This window comes from Triticum dicoccoides, chromosome 5B (assembly GCF_002162155.2).
Source record: "Triticum dicoccoides isolate Atlit2015 ecotype Zavitan chromosome 5B, WEW_v2.0, whole genome shotgun sequence".
Taxonomy (NCBI): Eukaryota; Viridiplantae; Streptophyta; class Magnoliopsida; order Poales; family Poaceae; genus Triticum; species Triticum dicoccoides.
In genome coordinates, this window is record NC_041389.1 from 449,515,131 (window position 1) to 449,535,007 (window position 19,877).

General features: G+C 49.4%; 1 protein-coding gene across 1 annotated transcript; it reads right to left on the reverse strand.

The window, feature by feature from the left end:
- Positions 1-12,546: 12,546 nt before the first annotated feature.
- LOC119310476 (cellulose synthase-like protein E6) lies at positions 12,547-18,962 on the reverse strand. Its single transcript, XM_037586217.1, has 7 exons — positions 18,636-18,962; positions 15,856-16,174; positions 15,556-15,696; positions 15,321-15,452; positions 13,948-14,160; positions 13,283-13,855; positions 12,547-13,194 (listed from the first exon to the last, which is right to left on the reverse strand). The coding sequence occupies exons 1-7, from the start codon at positions 18,896-18,898 to the stop codon at positions 12,646-12,648; spliced, it is 2,190 nt and encodes a 729-aa protein (XP_037442114.1). The 5' UTR covers positions 18,899-18,962; the 3' UTR covers positions 12,547-12,645.
- Positions 18,963-19,877: the final 915 nt, after the last annotated feature.

The following is a 19,877-nucleotide window of genomic DNA, read 5'->3' on the forward strand; positions in this document are numbered from 1 at the left end:
AGACATGATAGCTTCCGCTTGTGCTTGATTTGTATGCTCTGAATGTTGGGTCATGAGACCCATGTTTGTAATATCTCGCTCCTCGGAGCCTATTGAATAGATTACTTGAGTCATAGAGTCATGTTGTGATGCCATGTTGTATTTGCACATATCGAGCATATTGTGTGTATGTTATTGAAATGCTTGGTATGTGTGGGATCTGACCATCTAGTTGTTTATCTTTAGTAGCCTCTCTTACGGGGAAATGTCTCCTAGTGTTTCCACCGAGCCATGGTAGCTTGCTACTGCTTCGGAACACTTAGGCTGGCCGGCATGTGTCCTTCTTCGTTCCTGTGTCTGTCCCTTCGGGGAAATGTCACGCGGTGAATACCGGAGTCCTGTTAGCCCGCTACAGCCCGGTTCACCGGAGTCCTGCTAGCCCAGTGCTACAGCCTGGATTCACTCGCTGATGACCGACACGTTCGATGCTGGGTCATGGATGCCTGTCCCTGTAAGTCTGTGCCGCTTTGGGTTTACGACTAGCCATGTCAGCCCGGGCTCCTTATCATATGGATGCTAGCGACACTGTCATATACGTGTGCCAAAAGGCGCAAACGGTCCCGGGCAAAGGTAAGGCGACACCCGTGGGAATACCGTGCGTGAGGCCGCAAAGTGATATGAGGTGTTACATGCTAGATCGATGTGGCATTGAGTCGGGGTCCTGACATCTTCTCTGCTATGGTGTCGCGAAGACCATCTCTTTAAGCGCAATTACCAGTTCGCCAAAGACTCAGCTGCGAAGAACAAGAAGGCTCTAGGGCTCGACTTCAACCCTGGTCCTTCCTCACCTCGGGAGGATGGCACCCGCGAAGCCAATGAGAATAGGATCGGTCCCTTCTACAACTTTGAAGGCCTCCTCGCTCACATAGTTGTACAAGGTGCCAAGGTGGATCATTCTGATGATGATGCTGACACAGATGAAGCTCCTGCTCCTACTCCAAAGCCGCAGAAGCAAAAGAATGCTAAAGCTTCAAAACCCTCTGCTGCACCAAAGGCTTCTCGAGTGAAGCCGTTGGCAACTGCCCCTCCTGCTCCAAGCAACGCCTCTGAAGATCTCTCTCGCATCTCTAAGAAGCGTGAGAAGCCACAGAAGAAACCTGTTCAGAGACTCAGTCAAGCACTGACACCAGCTGCCGTTCTGAGGAATGAATCTGAAGCCATTGATTTGTCTTCAGATGAAGAATTTGGTGAGGATGCTCTGGAGCAGCTGATCAAGAGCAAGCAAGAGGCGGAGATCTTCAATGATCTGCCCCTCTTTGATGTGAACATCTTGCACAATTTCATTGATGAGTGGTTCGACAATCAAAATCTCAGCTTTGATGATCTCCAACTCCCCATTGGCATCAGCGTCGCCTTCCAAGGCGCAATTGCTCCTGAGCTGGCTCTGGCCCAGCGAATTGTTGAACTGAAACACAAGATTGATTTCGAGAAGGAACAGTTCAAGAAGCATGTGGCCAAGCTGAGTGTGGCTGATGTCCAAAAATTCAAGGTGATGCTGAATGACCTTAAAGAAGCCTTTCGCAAGAAGCATGAAGAAGCCAAAGGCTCAAGAGAACGCATGAAGATTCTTGCTGCCAAATGTGTTCAGGCTTACAACGAAGCTGAAAAGCGCAAGGCACTTGGGCGTCCTGGTATTGACCCCAAGATGGCTGTCAAGCAAAAGAAGAAGTCTACTGTGGCCCCCACTGAAGCTCCAAGGCGGGAAGAACCTTGCATTGTCTTCCCTGCCAGCATGATAGGCTCGAAGCCTAAGGTCTCCACAGTGGCTTCAGATCAGCAGAAGACCAAGGCCGCTGAAGCCGAAGCCAGAAAGCGCAAAATCAAGCGCACTACTGATGATGCACCACCCCAAAGAAGAGAAAGACCAAGAAGAAAGACCGGGCTGCTTCCAGAGAGCCCCTAGTTGTTGAACCCATTGCTTGTGCTCCCCCTCCATCCAACAATCAAGAGCGTCAGTTGATTGTTCATGAGCCTGCTTCCACAGAGGCTCCTGAAGAACAAGAAGTTCCAGTCGTCGATCCTATCGCGACTGAAGACATTGGTCCCCAAGACAATGTAGAAGATGATGAAGTCCTTCCTCAGATTCAGAACCCCACAGTATCATCGCCTGTTCTCACGAACAGCGAACTCATCAGTATTGGTCGTCCTTTGATGCCAATCACACAGGATGCTTCATGGGCTGATCGCCCCCAACCAGATACCCCAGTTCAAGACTCCCCAAGTACACCGCATCCTACGCCAACGCAAGGTACCAGTCCAATTGTCAATGATGACAATTACATGGAGGCCACACCATCATCGAAGACGTCACCCGTGTTTCAACGGCTTCACAAAGGCCTGAGGCCTTCGGTCTCCATGACGACTATCAGGAAGAGGATTCACACCAATCCAGCTCAGTGGCACGTCAAGTGTTTCCTGAAGACAATCCTTCTGTGACGGTTCCTGTGCCTGAAGCTAATGCTTCTGAAGAGATTCCGGCTGCAACAGTCGATGACAGACAAGAAGAACCTGTTGCCACACACCCCACAAATCAAGAAGTTGTTCTCGAGGAGAACGTATCTGTGCCCGACCCTCCAGCTACACAAGTGGAGGTTGAGAATACTGAGGCGGCCACCAATAACGCCACTGAAGCCAATGACGTTGTCATGGCTGAAGCCAATGTGGCACCTCAAGTCAATACAGTGAATGAAGCCAATGCTGCACCTGCATCCAATGTGCAGCCTGAAGCTAATGCAGATGCCACTGCTCCTGTTCCGCCTCCAAGGCCACACACAATTAAGCATGCATTCTATCAAGGCGAGCTTGTTCCTGTATGATGGCCAATTCTGGTTCCTCCGCCTGCTCCTGGACCACAATTTGACTACCATGTGGAGCATAGGCCTCAGGTTCAGAAGCCAAAACCTAAGACTGCCCAGATTCCCAGGTTCTGCATCAGCACCAGGCTCCTTCAATGTCAACGGCTTCATTGCACACAACACCTTCTTCGATTCTGGCAAGAACCCATATTCCAAGCCAAGAATCTCATCAGATCGGTTCTGGAGCTACCACCAGCGCAGCTACTACTCCTGCATTCTATACAATCAAGAGCGCATATTTCCTCATATGCGTCTGGACACTGAAGTCGTTGCTGGTCTGCCCTGCCTTGAAGAAGCCCTAGACTGCTTTCGTGATGCTGGCCTTCTGCAGTTTGTCACCGACAAGGAACATTGGAATGAAGAGCTTCTCCTGCAATTTTATGCAACCCTCCACATTCGCGGCTACAATAGGGATACAACGACATTGGTCCTTGAGTGGATGACGGGCAACGTTCATCATGAAGCCAAAGCCTTTGATCTCATTGAGCTTACCAGCCTCTCCACTCCAGGCGAACTGTATGAACCAGGTTGTCAGCTTCACCGCGATGCATTGGAGAGCATCTTTTAGAAGCTTGAGCCCAACATAAGCCAGATGCTCAGTATGATGAAGCCACTGCCCTCGGATGCTGAGTATCCCAAGGAATTCCTTGTTGAAGACCTTGAGTATCTGCCACGCACAATCTATCATATCATTCGGCGAACTCTATGGCCGATGAAGGGGCATTCCTCCTCAGCAAATCTTGAAGGAGCAATGAAGACATTGGTCTTCTACATACTCAATGGCAAAAGCTTCAATGCTCAAGATTTCTTCATACGCCAGTTTGCTGCATCTGGGTCTGACATTTCCGGTCTCAAATTTTATGCTCCTTGGGTTATGCGTCTGATTAAGCTGCACTCTGCTGTTGACTATCAGCCCTCTGCACGCAACCATATTATCTTCCTGCCAGAGGTTGATATGTCAGTCGAAGCCATTTACCCAGAGCCTGCCAAGGAAGCGCTATATCTTCACAATGCAGATTGTCAGAGTTTCACTCAGGATGTTGAAGGTGTTCAAGCTGTTTCGCGTGTCTATCCATTGGCCAGCAACACTCGCCGTGCACGTACTGAAGCCACTGAAAGCACCATTGCGCCAAGGTCTCGCAAGCGCTCCCGTGTACTCTATGACCGTGAGCTTCTTGTGGCCCTGCATCGGAAACAAGACAAGCATCACTTTTGGCTGAAACGGCAGATGCAAAGCCTCTTGGTGGATGTTAATCACATTCGCAATCTTGCTACCAAGAATGCTTTTGTCACTCATGAAACCTGTCGGAGGTCCTGGAAGAGTCTAACATTACTAAGTGTTGAAGCTGATCTTCAAGACGATGGCTTCACTGAGAGATTCAAGTTCGACTCCACTCCTCCACGGAATGATGTGCTACGTCAAACCCCATCTCTTGAAGACTCAGAATACTCTTCCTCTGCAGCCACTGTTCACGCTAGAGTTATTGATGAAGCTGATGATGCTACCTCACCACCTCCAACCTCAGCGCATGTCAACACTGCACCAAGTTCTTCTGCACCACCTAACCTCAACGACGACCCTACTGCTTCACCTACTCCTCATGGGAACGAGTAGCGACTATGTCTTCAAACCTTTTTGGTCCTTACTGACAAAAGGGGGAGAAGCATATGTTGATAGTCTTCAAGCGGGTCCATATGGGTGGTTGCTATACTTTTGCCCGGTGTTTACAACTCTCGTTTTTGATACATTTGGTTCTTTGAGTTGTAACACCTAAACTCGATGGTTGTCTGCTACTTTTTGCTACTAGTCTGTGATGCGACGATAAATTCCGCATATGCGATGTTAAATCTCGCATGAAGTCATGTCGCAGACATCCATCTTTCATTATGCATGTCATTATCCTTGTATATCTTCTCATGCATGATGCATTGTCTTCATATGGTGAGATGGATCACCACAAGTACAACCTGCCATGTGCATTTGCATTCCAACGCAAAACATTTATATGCACATCTTCAGGGGGAGCCTCTTGCCATATATGAAGACAATGCCTTAATCCCCTACAATTTCACATACTTTTATCCCCGTTGAAAACTTCAACCAGTTTGTCATCAATCACCAAAAAGGGGGAGATTGTAAGTGCATCTAGTGCCACCCCTAGTTGGTTTTGGAGTATTGACGACAAACCTGGTTAAGAGACTAATGTGTTTGTGAGAATTGCAGGATAACACAGGTAGTAGTCCCTCATTGATTCGGTTGACCTACCGGAGATGACCTCTAAAAATGTGTGAAGACATTGAAGACAATGGTGGTCTGTGAAGATATTCACATTGAAGACTATGACATGAGAATACATTGAGTGAAGACTATGGAACGCAAAGACTTAGTTGTTTCATTGTTTCCTTTTCTTCTTTGTTGAGTCATAGGAACCACCGCACTGTTAAGTGGGGTCCCAGTGAACAAAGTCAGAGTGACTAAAGTGATGCTCAAACAAATCCTATGTCTTCGAGCGAAGACAATGAGAGCAAATCTTATCCAGAGTCGGATAAGTCAGCTTTACTTGTAGCCCAAGTCAAGCTGCCACGTGTGTTTGAAATCTGACCGTTGCGACACGTGTCAGTTCCTTAGTGACCCAGGGTCATTTCGGACAAATCAGGTCGGGTTGCCCTGTGGCTATAAATAGCCCTCCTCCTACACCATAAATTGGTGGCTGCTCAGAGTTAGATACGGCTTTTGTCGTTTGAGAGCAACCCACCTCCGAAGCTTTTGAGAGAGAATCCTTGCGAGGATAAAGCCCAAACCACCCAGAGCCCAGAGTGTGTTTGGCATCACTGAAGTCTTTTTGTCCGCGTGATCTGAAGACTTGTTACACTTGAGGACTGTGAATCCTCCAGCCGGTTAGGCGTCACGTTCTGAGCATCCAAGAGTCATTGTGTATTGCCGGTGAACGAAGTCTGTGAAGGTTTGGAAGTCTACCTTGAAGACTTACCTAAGTGATTGGGCGGGGACTAGGTGTCCTTAGCTCAAGGGGAATAAGGTGAAGACGCGGTCTTCTGAGTTGAATCTCAGCCTCGCTAATCAGACGTACAGTTGTCACATCAACTGGAACTGGTCGAACAAACCACTGTCTCCCTGAAGCTACTTGTTCTATCTCTCACTTCTCTTTACTTATCGTTTGTCTTCGTGAAGTCTTTGCCTGATTGCATAATCTGTTTGACTTCACAGTTTGACTACTTGTCCTGATTGGCTTCATACTATCTTCCACCCTGATCCTTACTACCTAGCTGCTAATAGTCTTCGTGCTTTCACTTCATTGAATACTTAACTATGGCTTGTCTAGTGTAGTCTACCTTCCGCTGCATACGAATAGTGTTGTTTCTCCTGTTTGTCTTCGAAACTCCCATGTTTTGAAGACTTTCATAAAAATCGCCTATTCACCCCCCTCTAGTCGATAACTAGCACTTCCAGTACCTCCAATGGCCACCATGATGGACAAGAAGATGCTCGAGGAGGAGAACAAGCGCACCGGGGTGTGGTGGTTGCTTGGCGGCTACCACTCGACGCAGCCTCCGCCATGCCCGGACTCTGGATTTGAGGAGAGCTTCAGATCCAATATGCGGTGCTATTCCCGGTCACCGAGTCCATCTTCGTCCACCGTGAAGGAGAAGCGGGTTGACGAGGAGGAGATCGGCTAGGCCAACCTCGCGAGGAGGACTCGGTAGAGGAGGAGCCGCCGCAGCCGCCCATGCCCTGCGGCGGCGACAGATGGCGAGTTCCAGCAGCACACGCGGATTGCACCGTGGAACTCGTTGAGCGACTAGGGTCCGGCGCCATCATCTCCTCTATGAAACCATAGTGTCCAGATTAGACTCCATTTGTAGTCATCCGTGTTGCCCCGATGCCAAATGGTGCCTTGCCCTAGTGAAGCAAGAGTCATCCCAGCCGAGGCTGCGTAGCCACCTTGACTACTATCTGAGTGGTGGTGGCTCGGGCTGCACATCGTCCTCGTCGTCGGTGGTCGGGGGATGCCTCACCAAGGTGGAGAGACACGCCCGGAGTGACACCGGGTGCAGCGCTTGGTGGTGTTCGCCAAGACCGATGTGCCACTGCCCTAGGTCCTCGCTGAGGCTTGGGCCTTCGATTGGTTCAAGACCACCAAGAAGATGGTTGCCCGCCGATGGCGCCGTCCGAACTAGCAGCTCCTCCTTTTCGGGCTGGTCGAGACCGAGTGCTTGATCCGCCTCCAAGCCAACAAGAAGCGACCCAAGGTGGAAGAGGTGGCTGAGTTTCTACGGCGTGAGCATGACGCCCCGGCCATGGACAGATCGCGCGACGGCTAGAGTTGTATCCTCCACTGGCGCGACTATGACGACTCAAACGGCGGCGGCAACTGTGGTGCCCGTGGGCTTGGAGGCCATGCCTACGAGGTGGTCGTGCGCTACTTAGCCTAGTTTTAGTTTAGTTATGTTAAGTTAAATTTGAGTAGTTTCGATGAAACTTGTTAAATCTTATCTAATATGCATGTAATAGACCGTACTAGGTTTAATTTCGTTTTTGAAGTGTTCGGACGAGGGAAATTACGGAGACGATTTTGGATGGCCGGCGCCGGCCAGATGACCGCGGACACGTCAAATTGGTCATACAGTGCAATATAAAACAAATACCTTACACTCATTCAACAAAACTAAGTGAGACAAATATCTAAAAGCCATAGTGAGAACACTTAGTGATTTGAATGTGATATGTACAATCCAGTGGCACCCTGCTTTGTTTGTACATTGGGATCTTTGTCCAATGGTCCAAATGGCTAGATCCTATGTATCCACCTAATGGTCTGATCCTATACAAGTTGCTCCCCAGTAAAATGTACTGTAAAGAAATCTCTGATATTTCGATTCACATAGATATGGTGATTTTGCGCACTGCACAGTCTTCAACAAGTTACTTTCATAGTTAATATTCATACAAATATGTTGGTAAGAATATATAGAAAAACATGTATCATGAAAATATTTTCATCAGTACAATTTTGCTTAATTATTGTGAAGCATTTCCTCTTATTTAGCGCTCTTGTTGGTAAGATCTAAGAAATGACATGATACAAGAGAGGGAGAGATGGTTGAAAGGGGGTCCTAATTTGAGGTGGGCACATGTGGGATGAGAAGGGATTAGGTGCAGCATTGAGGATGAAAATAGAGGGTTTACGCAAAATGTCCATGCCCTGGCCACCTTGCTAAATCTGGATAGCTCATTCTTTATTCAATGGTGCAGACGATTGGATCCTATGTATTCATGTGTCCACCTAAAGCCCTGATTCTATACAAGTTGCTCCCATACTGGGATTTTACTAGTGCTAGAGGAGACTGAGTTAGATCTGTCATCGATTGCATCGGCGTTCTTGACATCTTCTGTTTGGGCATTTTTATTTTACCGAAAAAGGCTTTCGCCCCGCTTTATAAATAAAGCAAACCGCCACAGAGCATACAAACCGAAGCAAGTCCACACACACCCACCCAAGACTCACGACAAAGTACATAGGTTCTGCTGAGGGCACAGCTCAACAAGCCCAAAAGGAAAAGAAAAACAACACCCACACACCAAACACAAGGCGTCTAGTCAGGATCCGGCGGAGGCGGCGGCGACAGGCGGACGGCCATCGAACGGATGTCGGCGATGAAGGCGGAGATGGCGTCACAGTTCGGGGGGCGGCTAAGCGGCCGCCAAAGCTGCAAGAAACCCGAGAATTTGTAGAGAGCGTCAGTAGCGCGGCGAAGGGGAGCGTGCTAAATCACAAGCTTATTGCGAACGGTCCAAAGAGTCCAGGCGAGAACGCCAACCTCAAGCCACCTAATGTGGCGAGAGGACGCGGGGGACAACTGGAGTTCAGCAAAATGGTCCGGGAAATTGGTGTGGCACCAACTACCACCGACCACCTCGCGAAAGCAGCTCCAGAGGAACTGGGCGGAGTCGCGGGAGAAGAAGATGTGGTTCGAGTCTTCAGGGACTCCACAGAGCGGGCAGATACCGGTGCCCAGGCCATTGCGCTTGCAGACCTCCACTCCAGACGGGACCCGGCCGCGAATCCACTGCCACATGAAAATGCGGATCTTCAGGGGAACGCGGACGGACCACACCGTCGATAGGGGGAGGGAAGCGGAGGATGGGGCAATGGCCGGGTACAACGACTTGGTGGAGAACAAGCCCGACGGATCCAGACGCCACCGCACAAGGTCCGGTCTGCCATCCACCAACGGCTCATGCAACGCAACGCAATCAAGCAACTCACGCCAGGCGGCGGATTCCGCCGGCCCAAAAGGCCGACGGAAAGCAACGCGCCCTAAGTCAAGAAGGGCCCTATTGACCGAAATCGTGGGGTCGACGGAGATAGAGAAGAGGGCGGGGAAGCGGGCCGCAAAGGGAGCGTCTCCGGCCCAACGATCAAACCAGAAAAGCGTCGAGAGGCCGGATCCCACTGAGATGGAGGTCCCAATGCGGAGCACCGGGAGAAGCTGGACAATAGACTGCCAGAACTGAGAGCCGCCCGATTTCTGGCAGAAGGCTAGGGGCTGACCCCGCAGGTATTTATTCCGGATAATGTCGAGCCAGAGGCCACCTTGACCCTGGGCGATGCGCCAGAGCCAACGGGAGAGAAGGTCAATATTCATCCTTTTAGAGCACATGATGCCCAGACCACCTTGCTCCCTGGGCTTGCAGATGTCAGGCCAGCTGACCATGTGGTACTTTTGCTTATCATGCTCGCCAGCCCAGTAGAAGCGGGACTGAATTTTGGCGATCTCCTTGTGGAGAGATTCATGGAGGCTGTAGAAACTCATAAGGAACAGAAGGAGACTGGAGAGGAAAGAGTTGATGAGAATAGTCCGGGCCGCCTTAGATAGCCATCTCCCCTGCCAGGGCTCGCAACGGGATTGGAGCTTAGTCACGGAGGGCCGCAGGTCCGCGACGGAGAGTCGCGAGTCGCTAATGGGAGTCCCCGGGTAGGAGGTGGGGAAAGAGCCCAGGCGGCAATTAAGTCTGTTGGCGATGGCCATAGACTCAGAGGGGGAATATCCCATAACCATGACATCACTCTTCTCAAAGTTGATCTTGAGGCCCGACATCTGTTGGAAGCAGAGAAGGAGGAACTTGAGGTTGGCGATGTCCACCTCCGAGCCTTCGACCATAATGATCGTGTCGTCAGCATACTGGAGGATGGAGATCCCCGAGCCCCCAGAAAGGTGTGGGGTAATCCCGCGGATGTGGCCAGCGGCTTTTGCCTTATCAAGGATGGAGGCAAGAGCGTCCACTACCATATTGAACAGGAATGGGGAGAAGGGGTCGCCTTGGCGCACCCCACAAAGGGTAGGGAAGAAAGGACCAATCTCGTCGTTGATGTTAACCGCCGTGCGACCGCAAGAGACCATTTGCATGACTCTAGTGATCCACCAGTCATCAAAGCCCTTCCGAAGAGGGACTTCCCTGAGGAAGGTTCAGCTAACAGAGTCGTAGGCTTTGTGGAAATCGATCTTCAGAAAGACCGCCTTAAGGCGTTTGACCCGGACCTCGTGAAGGACTTCATGAAGGACCAGGACTCCATCTAGGATATATCGGCCCTTAATGAAGGCCGACTTGTTAGGGTGGGTTATCCGGTCAGCAAGCAGGGTCACCCTATTGGCGTACCCTTTGGCCAGGATCCGGAAGATCACATTAATGACCGTGATCGGCCGGAACTGGCGGATGTCGGACGCCCCAGGGACCTTGGGGATGAGAGAGATGATCCCGTAGTTGAGGCGCCCCAGGTCAATAGAGCCAACAAAGAATTCCTTGAAGATGGCCATGACTTCTGGTTTAATCACGTTCCAGAAGGTCTGGAAGAAGATGACTGGGAGTCCATCCGGGCCCGGAGCAGAAGAAGCATTCATACCCTTGATAGCCTCCCAGACCTCCTGCTCAGAGAAGGGGGTCGTCAAGGCCGCGTTCTCCGCGTCAGACACTAGCTGGAGGCCGGCCCAACAATCAGGGGCGAGGGAGATGCCGCTCCGAGGAGCGGCAGAGAAAAGGGACCTATAGAAGCCGTCGACATGGGTCCGGATGTCGCGGGGGTCCTGGAGGAGGGTCTCCCCATCCCAGAGAAGGGGGATGGTGTTGCGTCTACGGCGGCCGTTGGCGATAGCCTGGAAGTATGCAGTATTCGCGTCACCCTTCAGGACCCATTTCTGCGCGCCCCGAAGGCGCCAATAAGCCTCCTCATCGGTGTAGATCACGGAGAGTTGGTCTTCGAGGTCATAGCGGGACAACCACTCGTCCGGAGAGAGACCCACCACGTCGGCCCTAAGGTCAAGGGCCTGGATCGCGGTAAGCAACGCCTTCTTACGCTCCCTGGCGTCGCGACCAAGGTTGGCCCCCCACCCCTTCATAAACTGCCTGCCACGTTTCGCACAGAAGTTCCACGCGTCAATAGCCGAGGGGGGCCAAGGGTGGGGGTGGGCCCGAGCCTCGATCCACCGCGCGCAGACGGCGTCGGTAAATCCAGACTGGGAGAGCCAGAAGGTCTCAAAGCGGAAACGGGGGGGATCGGCGGACGCTCGTCCGCGGAGGAGAGAAGAAGGGGGACATGATCCGAGCCAATCCTAGTGATGGCGCGGAGAGAGGCTAGGGAGCAAGGGAGGTCCCACTCCGGGGACACTAAGACCCTGTCCAAGACGGACTGGGTCGGGGAGGCTTGCCGATTGGTCCAGGTGAACCGGGCACCAATCCTATCAATCTCCCGGAGGGCGAGGTCAGCAATGAAGTCATTAAACAACTGCATCCGGGCAAAGCAGACATTGTCATTGCTCTTGTCTTCCGCCACGCGCAGCAGGTTAAAGTCGCCACCAACTACCACGGGGAGGGAGGCAGCCGAGATCTTCCGGTGGAGCTCCTCAAGGAAGGCGGCCGATCGACTATGGTCGGCAGGCCCGTAGACAATGATGATCTCCCACTTGAAGTTGAGAGATCTCTCGAATAATTCCATGCTGACGAAGAATTCCCCCCGATCCATGCTGCCCACCTCGAAGGTGGCATCCTTCACACCTAAAAGGATGCCACCCGAGTGGCCTGAGCTCCCACTAGAAGGGAGCCAGTGCCACGCAAAGAGGTGGGAGCTCAAACGGTCGAGCTCAGGGAACGAGAAGTCGCGACGCATGGTCTCCTGAACGGCAACGATGTCGATGTGCTCATCCCGCATGTACTCCACAAGTTGGCAGCGACGACCATCATGGCCGAAGCCGCGGATGTTCCAGAAGAGGGCTCGCATTAAGGAGCCATCGGGGGGCTGCTTGACCCCAGAACACGAGAAGCGCTTTGCGCGCGAAGAGCCGCAGTGCGGGAGCGAGTACGGCCACGGATCTCCGCCCCGGCCGCCGCGGACCAGGCGGGGTGGGAGACACCCCCACCGCAGAGGCGGCCGGAGGTAAAAGGAGGGCTGCACGGGCCTCCGCGAGCTTCCCATCAAGGATCTCACGAGCTCTGATGGCCGCGATCTGGACTAAAGGGAGGCCAGCCTCCCCTCTGAAGATGATCGCGGAGTCGGAGGCCACTTTGGCGAGGTTAATCCCGAGTTGAAGGGCTTACGCAAATTGCTTCTGCCCAACCCGGGACTACTCCACATATAAATACAATTGCACATGAAACTATCAGCGCAAGTGTTTTGAGAGAACCATAAACCATACCAACTTGAGTACTTAATTACACACTGATGCCTCTTATGGGACCTTAAACTATTGCTGGCAGTAAGGCCAACATCACAAAGCCAATAGAAGCTAGTGTAACTGGGAATGGTATTCTGCCTTTGTCCTTCCTCAGGAACATTGCTTCATAGAATGGGATACTGGTTATCACCACCATCCCACAGAGAATGAGCTGGGGGAAAAGTGCATCCAAGTGTATATTATTCCATCCAACTTTCATGACTTTACTTAGCCCTCCCAGCAGGCAAACAAGGTTGAGTAACGTGATAGTCCCGATGATCACATATTCTGGATCTGACGACCCAAATTCCATAATCTCTTGCTCATACCTCTTGGACTCGTCTTCATCGCTTACCTTCGGTGAAACCACAAAATTCATCTTTGACAGTCCAAGTAACTTCCGGAGATTGTCAAGGACTCCAAAGAGGTACGAGGTTATTCTTTTGACCAACCACATCCTCTGCCCATTCCACCATCCTTTCAGCGTGTCTCCAGATGATAGTGCCTCATATAGGCTGTACATGTTCTTCACACAGAAGACATATACGAAGGGTGCAATCCATGGACTTGTAATCTGAACGACACATGAATATTACATCAGTTTTTTAATACAAAACATATATGTAACTAAGGTGAGGCTTTTTCATAGCATGAATCATTACCTCTGGGAAAAGGGGGGTGCCTTTGAGGAGGGCCAGTGAAGGGATGATAACATAATACAGTGTAGCGAGTGAGTTGGGTGCCCATAGTCCATAGATATGGTAGCCCATCTGATGTCGTAGCTTGGTTTTTCCATGCCCAAACAAGAACACGTTGTACTTGGAAAGGAAAATTGATAAGTTGCCCTCGCTCCATCGCTTATGTTGCAATATTGTCTGAGCAAGTGTCGTTGGACCTACACCCATAAACGCTGGTTTTTTAGGATTGTTGTAGACCGACTCCCATCCTCTGCAATGTATTGCCAATCCGGTGATTACATCCTCCACCGCGCAACCATATTTTACCCCAATCTCATCTCCCCACTGTGTGCCATGTTCATATGTGCAGGCTGCTAAAGACTTGGCTTTCTCTTCAGTCTCATCTATGCTCTCTTGTAATTTGTCCTTGATTCCTGCATTCCAGTCTTCCTGGTAGTCTTTTGTGAACTTCCTGCCGCAAAGGATCTCCCTTCTGTGGAAACATCCGGTGCCAATATACAGAGGGCCACCCAAACTGTCCATACCACCCATCTCCACCTATTAGATTGAGTGGCCATGTTAGTGCCAATAATATAATATAAATGGAGAACATGAGAATGTAATTCAAGTTACAATTTGGCACTGCTGACCTCATTGATGACATGGAGGGAGTTCCCATATATATCATTCTTGCTCAGATTGTTATAGTTCTGAGGGTACTGCACAAATCCAATCTTGTGACCCATTTCTTCGTCAAGGAAGAAGCACAGTGCATCTCTGACCGCATCGTTGTTGTTGGAGTACATATCACAGTCCACATTCATGATGATAGGGCTGTTGCTTATCACTGATGATACCCTTATCTGCATTTCAGCGGAAAAACTGACACATTCTAATTAAGTCCATTATGACAAAAGCATTACAACCTTTCATGGAATAAAATTGTCATATAATTCCCTCAAAAAAATTGTCATCTAAACACCAATTCCACTCCAGTAAGCTAAATTGGTGTGGTGTCAAGCTACTCTCAGCCTCTCACTGTCTCTTGTTAGGCGGAGGGCAAAAGAATGGGATCAGTGTATCACCAAGTGTTTTTAAGTATCAGCAAGTGCATACATTGGGTTATGTTATTAGCTAACTTCTTTGTAGCTTCTGTACATTCAAAACCCAAAATTTATAGAAATCACAGTAGGGAAACCTACTGTCTTCCTAAAAAAATTGGGTGTATGCATATGGTTTGTGATGACCGATATACGTTTGAATGCATGTATTGACCATTGTGTTTTGCATGCACCCATGAATATGGTGCGCATTTTGGATTTTACTCTATGTCTTTGGTGTCACTAGAAGATGAATAGACAATACCTACTCAAATTGGTGTGTATATAAGCATAGTCCAATTGCAACTTGGATTTCAATGCTGTGCCGCAGACATTGATTTGTTGCAGGTGCTACTCGTATGAATGCATACTACAACCAGCACACCTCAGGAACTTGAGCCATGTGACAGGAGGTATGTAGTCCTTGTGCTCTGTGTAGCTTTATAGACATACCGCAAGTGACTGATGGGGCATCAATCAACTTTCCTATTGATTCTGGCACACATCTCTTTGCAACACATTCAGTGACAATAAGCCCAGGGACTATTTTCCTATTGAGGATTTCAGACTGTACCAACATATTTTAAGCATACATTCACTTCATTTGTTTCACAAAAGGCTGAAGAATCGAGCTTCTTGCATTTTCTCAACTTTCATTCTCTCAAATGCTTGGGAAATTTCTATTGTGGACTAGTGGTACAATGAGGTGAAACTGAATGAAGAAAGCAGAGCACAACATTTTGGTTACTCTTGTCCAATAATGCAGTTTATCAAGAACTTCGAAATTATGAATTAGAATATGGTGCAAGTGCAACTAGTATTTCGCCAAGAACCAGTATTAGAAAAAGAGTTTACTAATGAAAATTATGAATCTTATAGTAAACTGTCTACTTGGCGTGACGGGGCAAGGTTAGTAAGTTTACCAGAGCATTCATGGCCCCAGCTTTGAAGTTATGGTGGTGCTGAGGCCTCTTCTCACGCGCCATGTAAACAAGTGTTGGTAGCGCATTTCCTTCGTTATCAACTGCATTTTGGTCCTTGCCATCTATCAGAATCTAACAAAAGTAACAAGCTTAGAACTTCAAACTCCCAGATACAATGTTATTTACTCCAAAATCATGGAAACCTTTACTACATTCTAGAGGGCATGATAGCTACCTGAACAATTGGCTGGTGATTTTTTGAGGTAATTTCTTGGTTCCATTCATAAAATCCTTTATGCTTTGCATTGATTTCTTCAGGAATTTTGCCCGACATGACAGCCGTGTCTATTCGCTCAGTCATTTCGTCAAACATGTCCTGCCCAAAAGATGCAGAAATAGTATCAGTTGCCATGCCACATGTTGAGCACTATATATAATAACCTTGTCATCACCAGTGTGTCAATTCATTCCCTGTTCAATAGCCATTTGATGCACGTGTTTAAAAAAAAAGGAGATGTTTGCAATATCTGCTTACCTTGATCAATGACCATTCTTTTGGGGTGCACAGTTCTTGATGCCCATCTGACTCTGAGAAGTAAGCGGCTGGTGACCTTGGCTCAATGTTATATCTCTTGCAGAATGGCAGCCAGTGCTTTGCAAACAAGGAGGCCTCCCACATGCCATAGAAAGTGAGAATCGAGCCTCCGTCGTCGGAAAGGTACACGCTTAATTTCTCCGGCGGGTAATTGTACGCCATGAGTGATAGGATGGTCGAGACGACGAGGCTCGGCGGCTCCGAATAGGGGTCTGCAGTGCACACAAAGATGTCGACGCAAGGTAGCCTTTCTCCGTGCCTTGTCCAAATGACAAATTAACCGTGTTAATGCTGAGCATGACAAATATATGTGTGAATATGGTGAAGTACATCAAAACAGGTCCCTGGTTAACTGGTTTTTAAATCCAGTTTTGCTGCCGGGAGATGCAAAGTGCTCTGGTTTGGGACGATGGGACCGTGTACCTGTCAGCTGATGAGTCCCGGAGCTTGGACCAAACCAGCCAACCGTACTGAAATTTAAATTCTGCAGCGTGTTCAGCGCTGATTTCGACCTGGTGGGTGGTATGCGCCATTCAGTCGTACCCCAGACTTGTTAAATGCATTTGCTCCAATTTATGAGTTTTTGTATACATCAGGCTTAATAGACATCACCGTCAGCTTCCATCATTTTCACAAGATTAATGTTGTGTCAAAAGCAATGTTTGCCTCTCTAACAAAGACACATATATATCTGAATTTGGAAATAACCAAAGTTTTTTTTGCAGGAAAATAACCAAAAGGTTTTGGCATGTTCGAAGTTTTTTTTGTCATGTATTGATCAAATAAGAACATAAATCTGTGATTTCAAAATAATTGTATGCTATAGTGTGTCACCTTGTGGCATTAGTCATTAGCTATATTTTATCACCTTTGCTAATTCTCATGTAACTGATTTTTTTATGGCGATCTCAGTCGATTTTTCAACCCAAAACTGCACTGGTTTTGGCTGTCAGTGCTCATACAACATCGGTAAAGTGCAAGCCTCCATCTATTATGCAAAACTGAAGATTATGGGCGCAGTTCCATTTGAATTGTGACAAATTGCGTATATTCCTTTCGTTTTTTTTTTGTTTTCTAGGGGCAAACATAATCAAACAATCTCATCTTTGTTTCAGCCCAGCCCACTAGTGAGATAGCACTAAAAATGGTTACCATCCACTAGATGGAAAGCCTAAAGGCTACCAAAAAGTGAATTGTATAGACAATAAAAGAAATACTATCTCTATACCAAAACATAAGATGTTTTTATAGTTCAAATTAAACAGCAAAAACATCTTATGTTTTGGTGCGGAGAGAGTATTAATTGTTGCAGTGTTGTCAAGCACTATTTTCCGGAAGTCTTAACCGACTGCTTCATTGTTTTCCATATATCTTGTCGAAAAATAATGTAGGGTGCATCATTTTGAGAATGAAAAGAAAAAAAATCATATCTTGTTGTGCATGAAACGGATGGGATGTCACCTTCTACTCGTTGGTACACAGTCCATGCACTAACTAAGATTGTTGGGTGATCATAAAAAAGAAAAAAAAAGAAAAACCAAGATTGTTGGGCGTTCATGCGGCCGTGCACGCCTCGGCGTGGTGCATGAGGCAGCAAAACAAATGGGAGCGCCGCGCGGTAGGTAACGCTAACGCAGACGCACGCACGCACGCACGTGTACTCCTAGCGCTGGAGGAGGCAGCAGCACCCGTGTAGCTGCTGGTGGCCAGTGCAACTATGCCACGACAGCACGCGTCTGCTCTGCCTTCATGGCAGCTGAGATGCTGACCAGGCACGTAGCTCCCCACGCGCTGGACGCCATTGATCACTGCCGTGCTGCCTTGCTCCTAATCAATGAAAAAAATAGCGCGCCACATAAAATAGCATGGCCCCTAAAAATATGTTATTAGCATGCCATATCGCGCTATTAGCGAGGCATTATACATTAATATAGCGAGACAATTTTCTATATGCTATAGCGTGCTATTTTTTCAGTGCTTCTAATAAGCGCCCGGCCTGTAAGCAAAGCAGTCCTGCCCGCCCGGCGGCCCCTTAGGCCTTGTTTGGTTCATAAGTCCTAGGACTTTTTTTAGTCCCAATTTATAAGTCTCAAGTCCCTAATAAGTCCCTACCTGTTTGGTTCCTGGAGCTTAACATGGACTAAAAGACCATATTACAACTATAAATCCCTATAAGTCCCTCCTTGAGATCTTATTTCATAAGTCCCAAATGCCCTCTTTAAGTCCCTATAAGTCCCTCCTGTTTGGTTTAGATGGGACTTAAAGGGACTTATTTAAGTCCCTACACCAATAAGTCCCTGTAATCAAACACCCTCTTAGCCGTTACACGCACGGACAAGTGCATGTGGGAGGGACGTGGTGGTTTCTTCTTCTTCCTCTTCATCAGGCAAAGGCAAGCGAGATGAGCAGCACTCTGGTACTACACAAGTCATACGTACGACGACGACGACGACGACAACGTCGTGTCACCTCAGCTACGTACGGACTATAGGTAACAAAAAAAGGTATGTGGTGGTAGGAGTAAGCAAGGGAAACACGTGCGTACGCCCGCCCGCCTGCGCGCAACTGCATCATACGTATCTCTCCAAGAGAAGAAAAGAAGAGAGCTGCTTGACATGTCTCTGGTCTCTCGATCATGCATGCAGCCGCGCGCGCGCCGTTCGTGGGTCGATCGATCGGTCACAGGTCATACTACTAGCGCGGACGGACGTGGTGCGTACCTGGCGGCGAGCCGGTCGATGAAGGGGCGGCGGCGGACGGGGCTCCAGCGGACGGACTGCGTGACGACCCAGTAGGCGGCGTACCAGAGCTCCGCCGCCAGCATGCCCAGCCACGCCGCCCGGCCCTCGCCGGCGGCCGGGACGTGCGTCGCCCGGTAGTAGAGCACCAGGAGGATCCCCGCGGCCACCGTGACGGCGTGGAGCCTGTACGCCGCCCGGCCCCCGTGCGTCTCCGTCTCGAACAGCCTCCTGCTCCTCTCCATCTCTGCTAGCTAGCTCACTCTCTCTTGTCGATCGAGCTGTCTCGAACACTTGTGTATGTATGGTGGCTGGAGGTGCTCGCGTCCGCTACGCACATATATGGTGGCTGGGAAGGCCCGAGGCCTTGCGATCAGCAGTGACGCTAGCGGCTAGCCGGTCCAGCCCTCTCTCTCTCTGTGTCGATGGATGGATGGACGGGCCGCGCCGTGCGTGCTCGATCAGATGGCGTCTAATTGGCCACCCACCCGCGCATGGCCATAGGGACACAGTCGTTGGCTCTGGCGGCTCTGTGCTGTGCAGCCATCTAAAACGTGCGCCTGCGCCTGCGTACGTGCACATGCCGCCGGTCTCCTCGCGCAGTGCACGACTCCGAGTCCACGGCTCTGTCCCTGTGTGACTGAATCCATTATCCCTGTCCTGTCCTTTGGATCGAACAGCGTAGGTGCGGACGTAGGTCTCCTCTGGTGCTCGCCTTGGTTACTTGCCAAGACTCCCCCGGTGCTCTCGATCAGTCGATCTGGCGTCCGGTGTGAAGCGAGGAGGATGGATGGATAAGCCTGAACCAGCAGAGGCAGGCATGCAGTGTCATGCGCATGCATGGATGCTCTTGAACCGACCATCACCAGCTCGCTGAACCCACGGAGAAGACCCGTCGGTCGGTTCCCTGGAGTAGTACGCACGAGAGCCGGAAGAGCATTGATAGTGATCAAGGAGTCGTCCTTGTTAGTAGTGAGAGAGGGATCTGATGAAATAGTTTTGATTTATTGTTTGAGCCCCGTGGATATATATATAGGAGTATAATGACCAACTTAAAGTACAATGACAAGACAGGAATAAATCCTAGTATATCCTATACTTCTTAATATGGATTATACTCAACATCCCCCGCAGTCACAACGGTAGCGATGCAAACGGTGAGACTGGAGAAGAATCCAAAGGCAAGCCGACGGACTCCCTGTCGTGGTTCTAAGTCTGACAGTA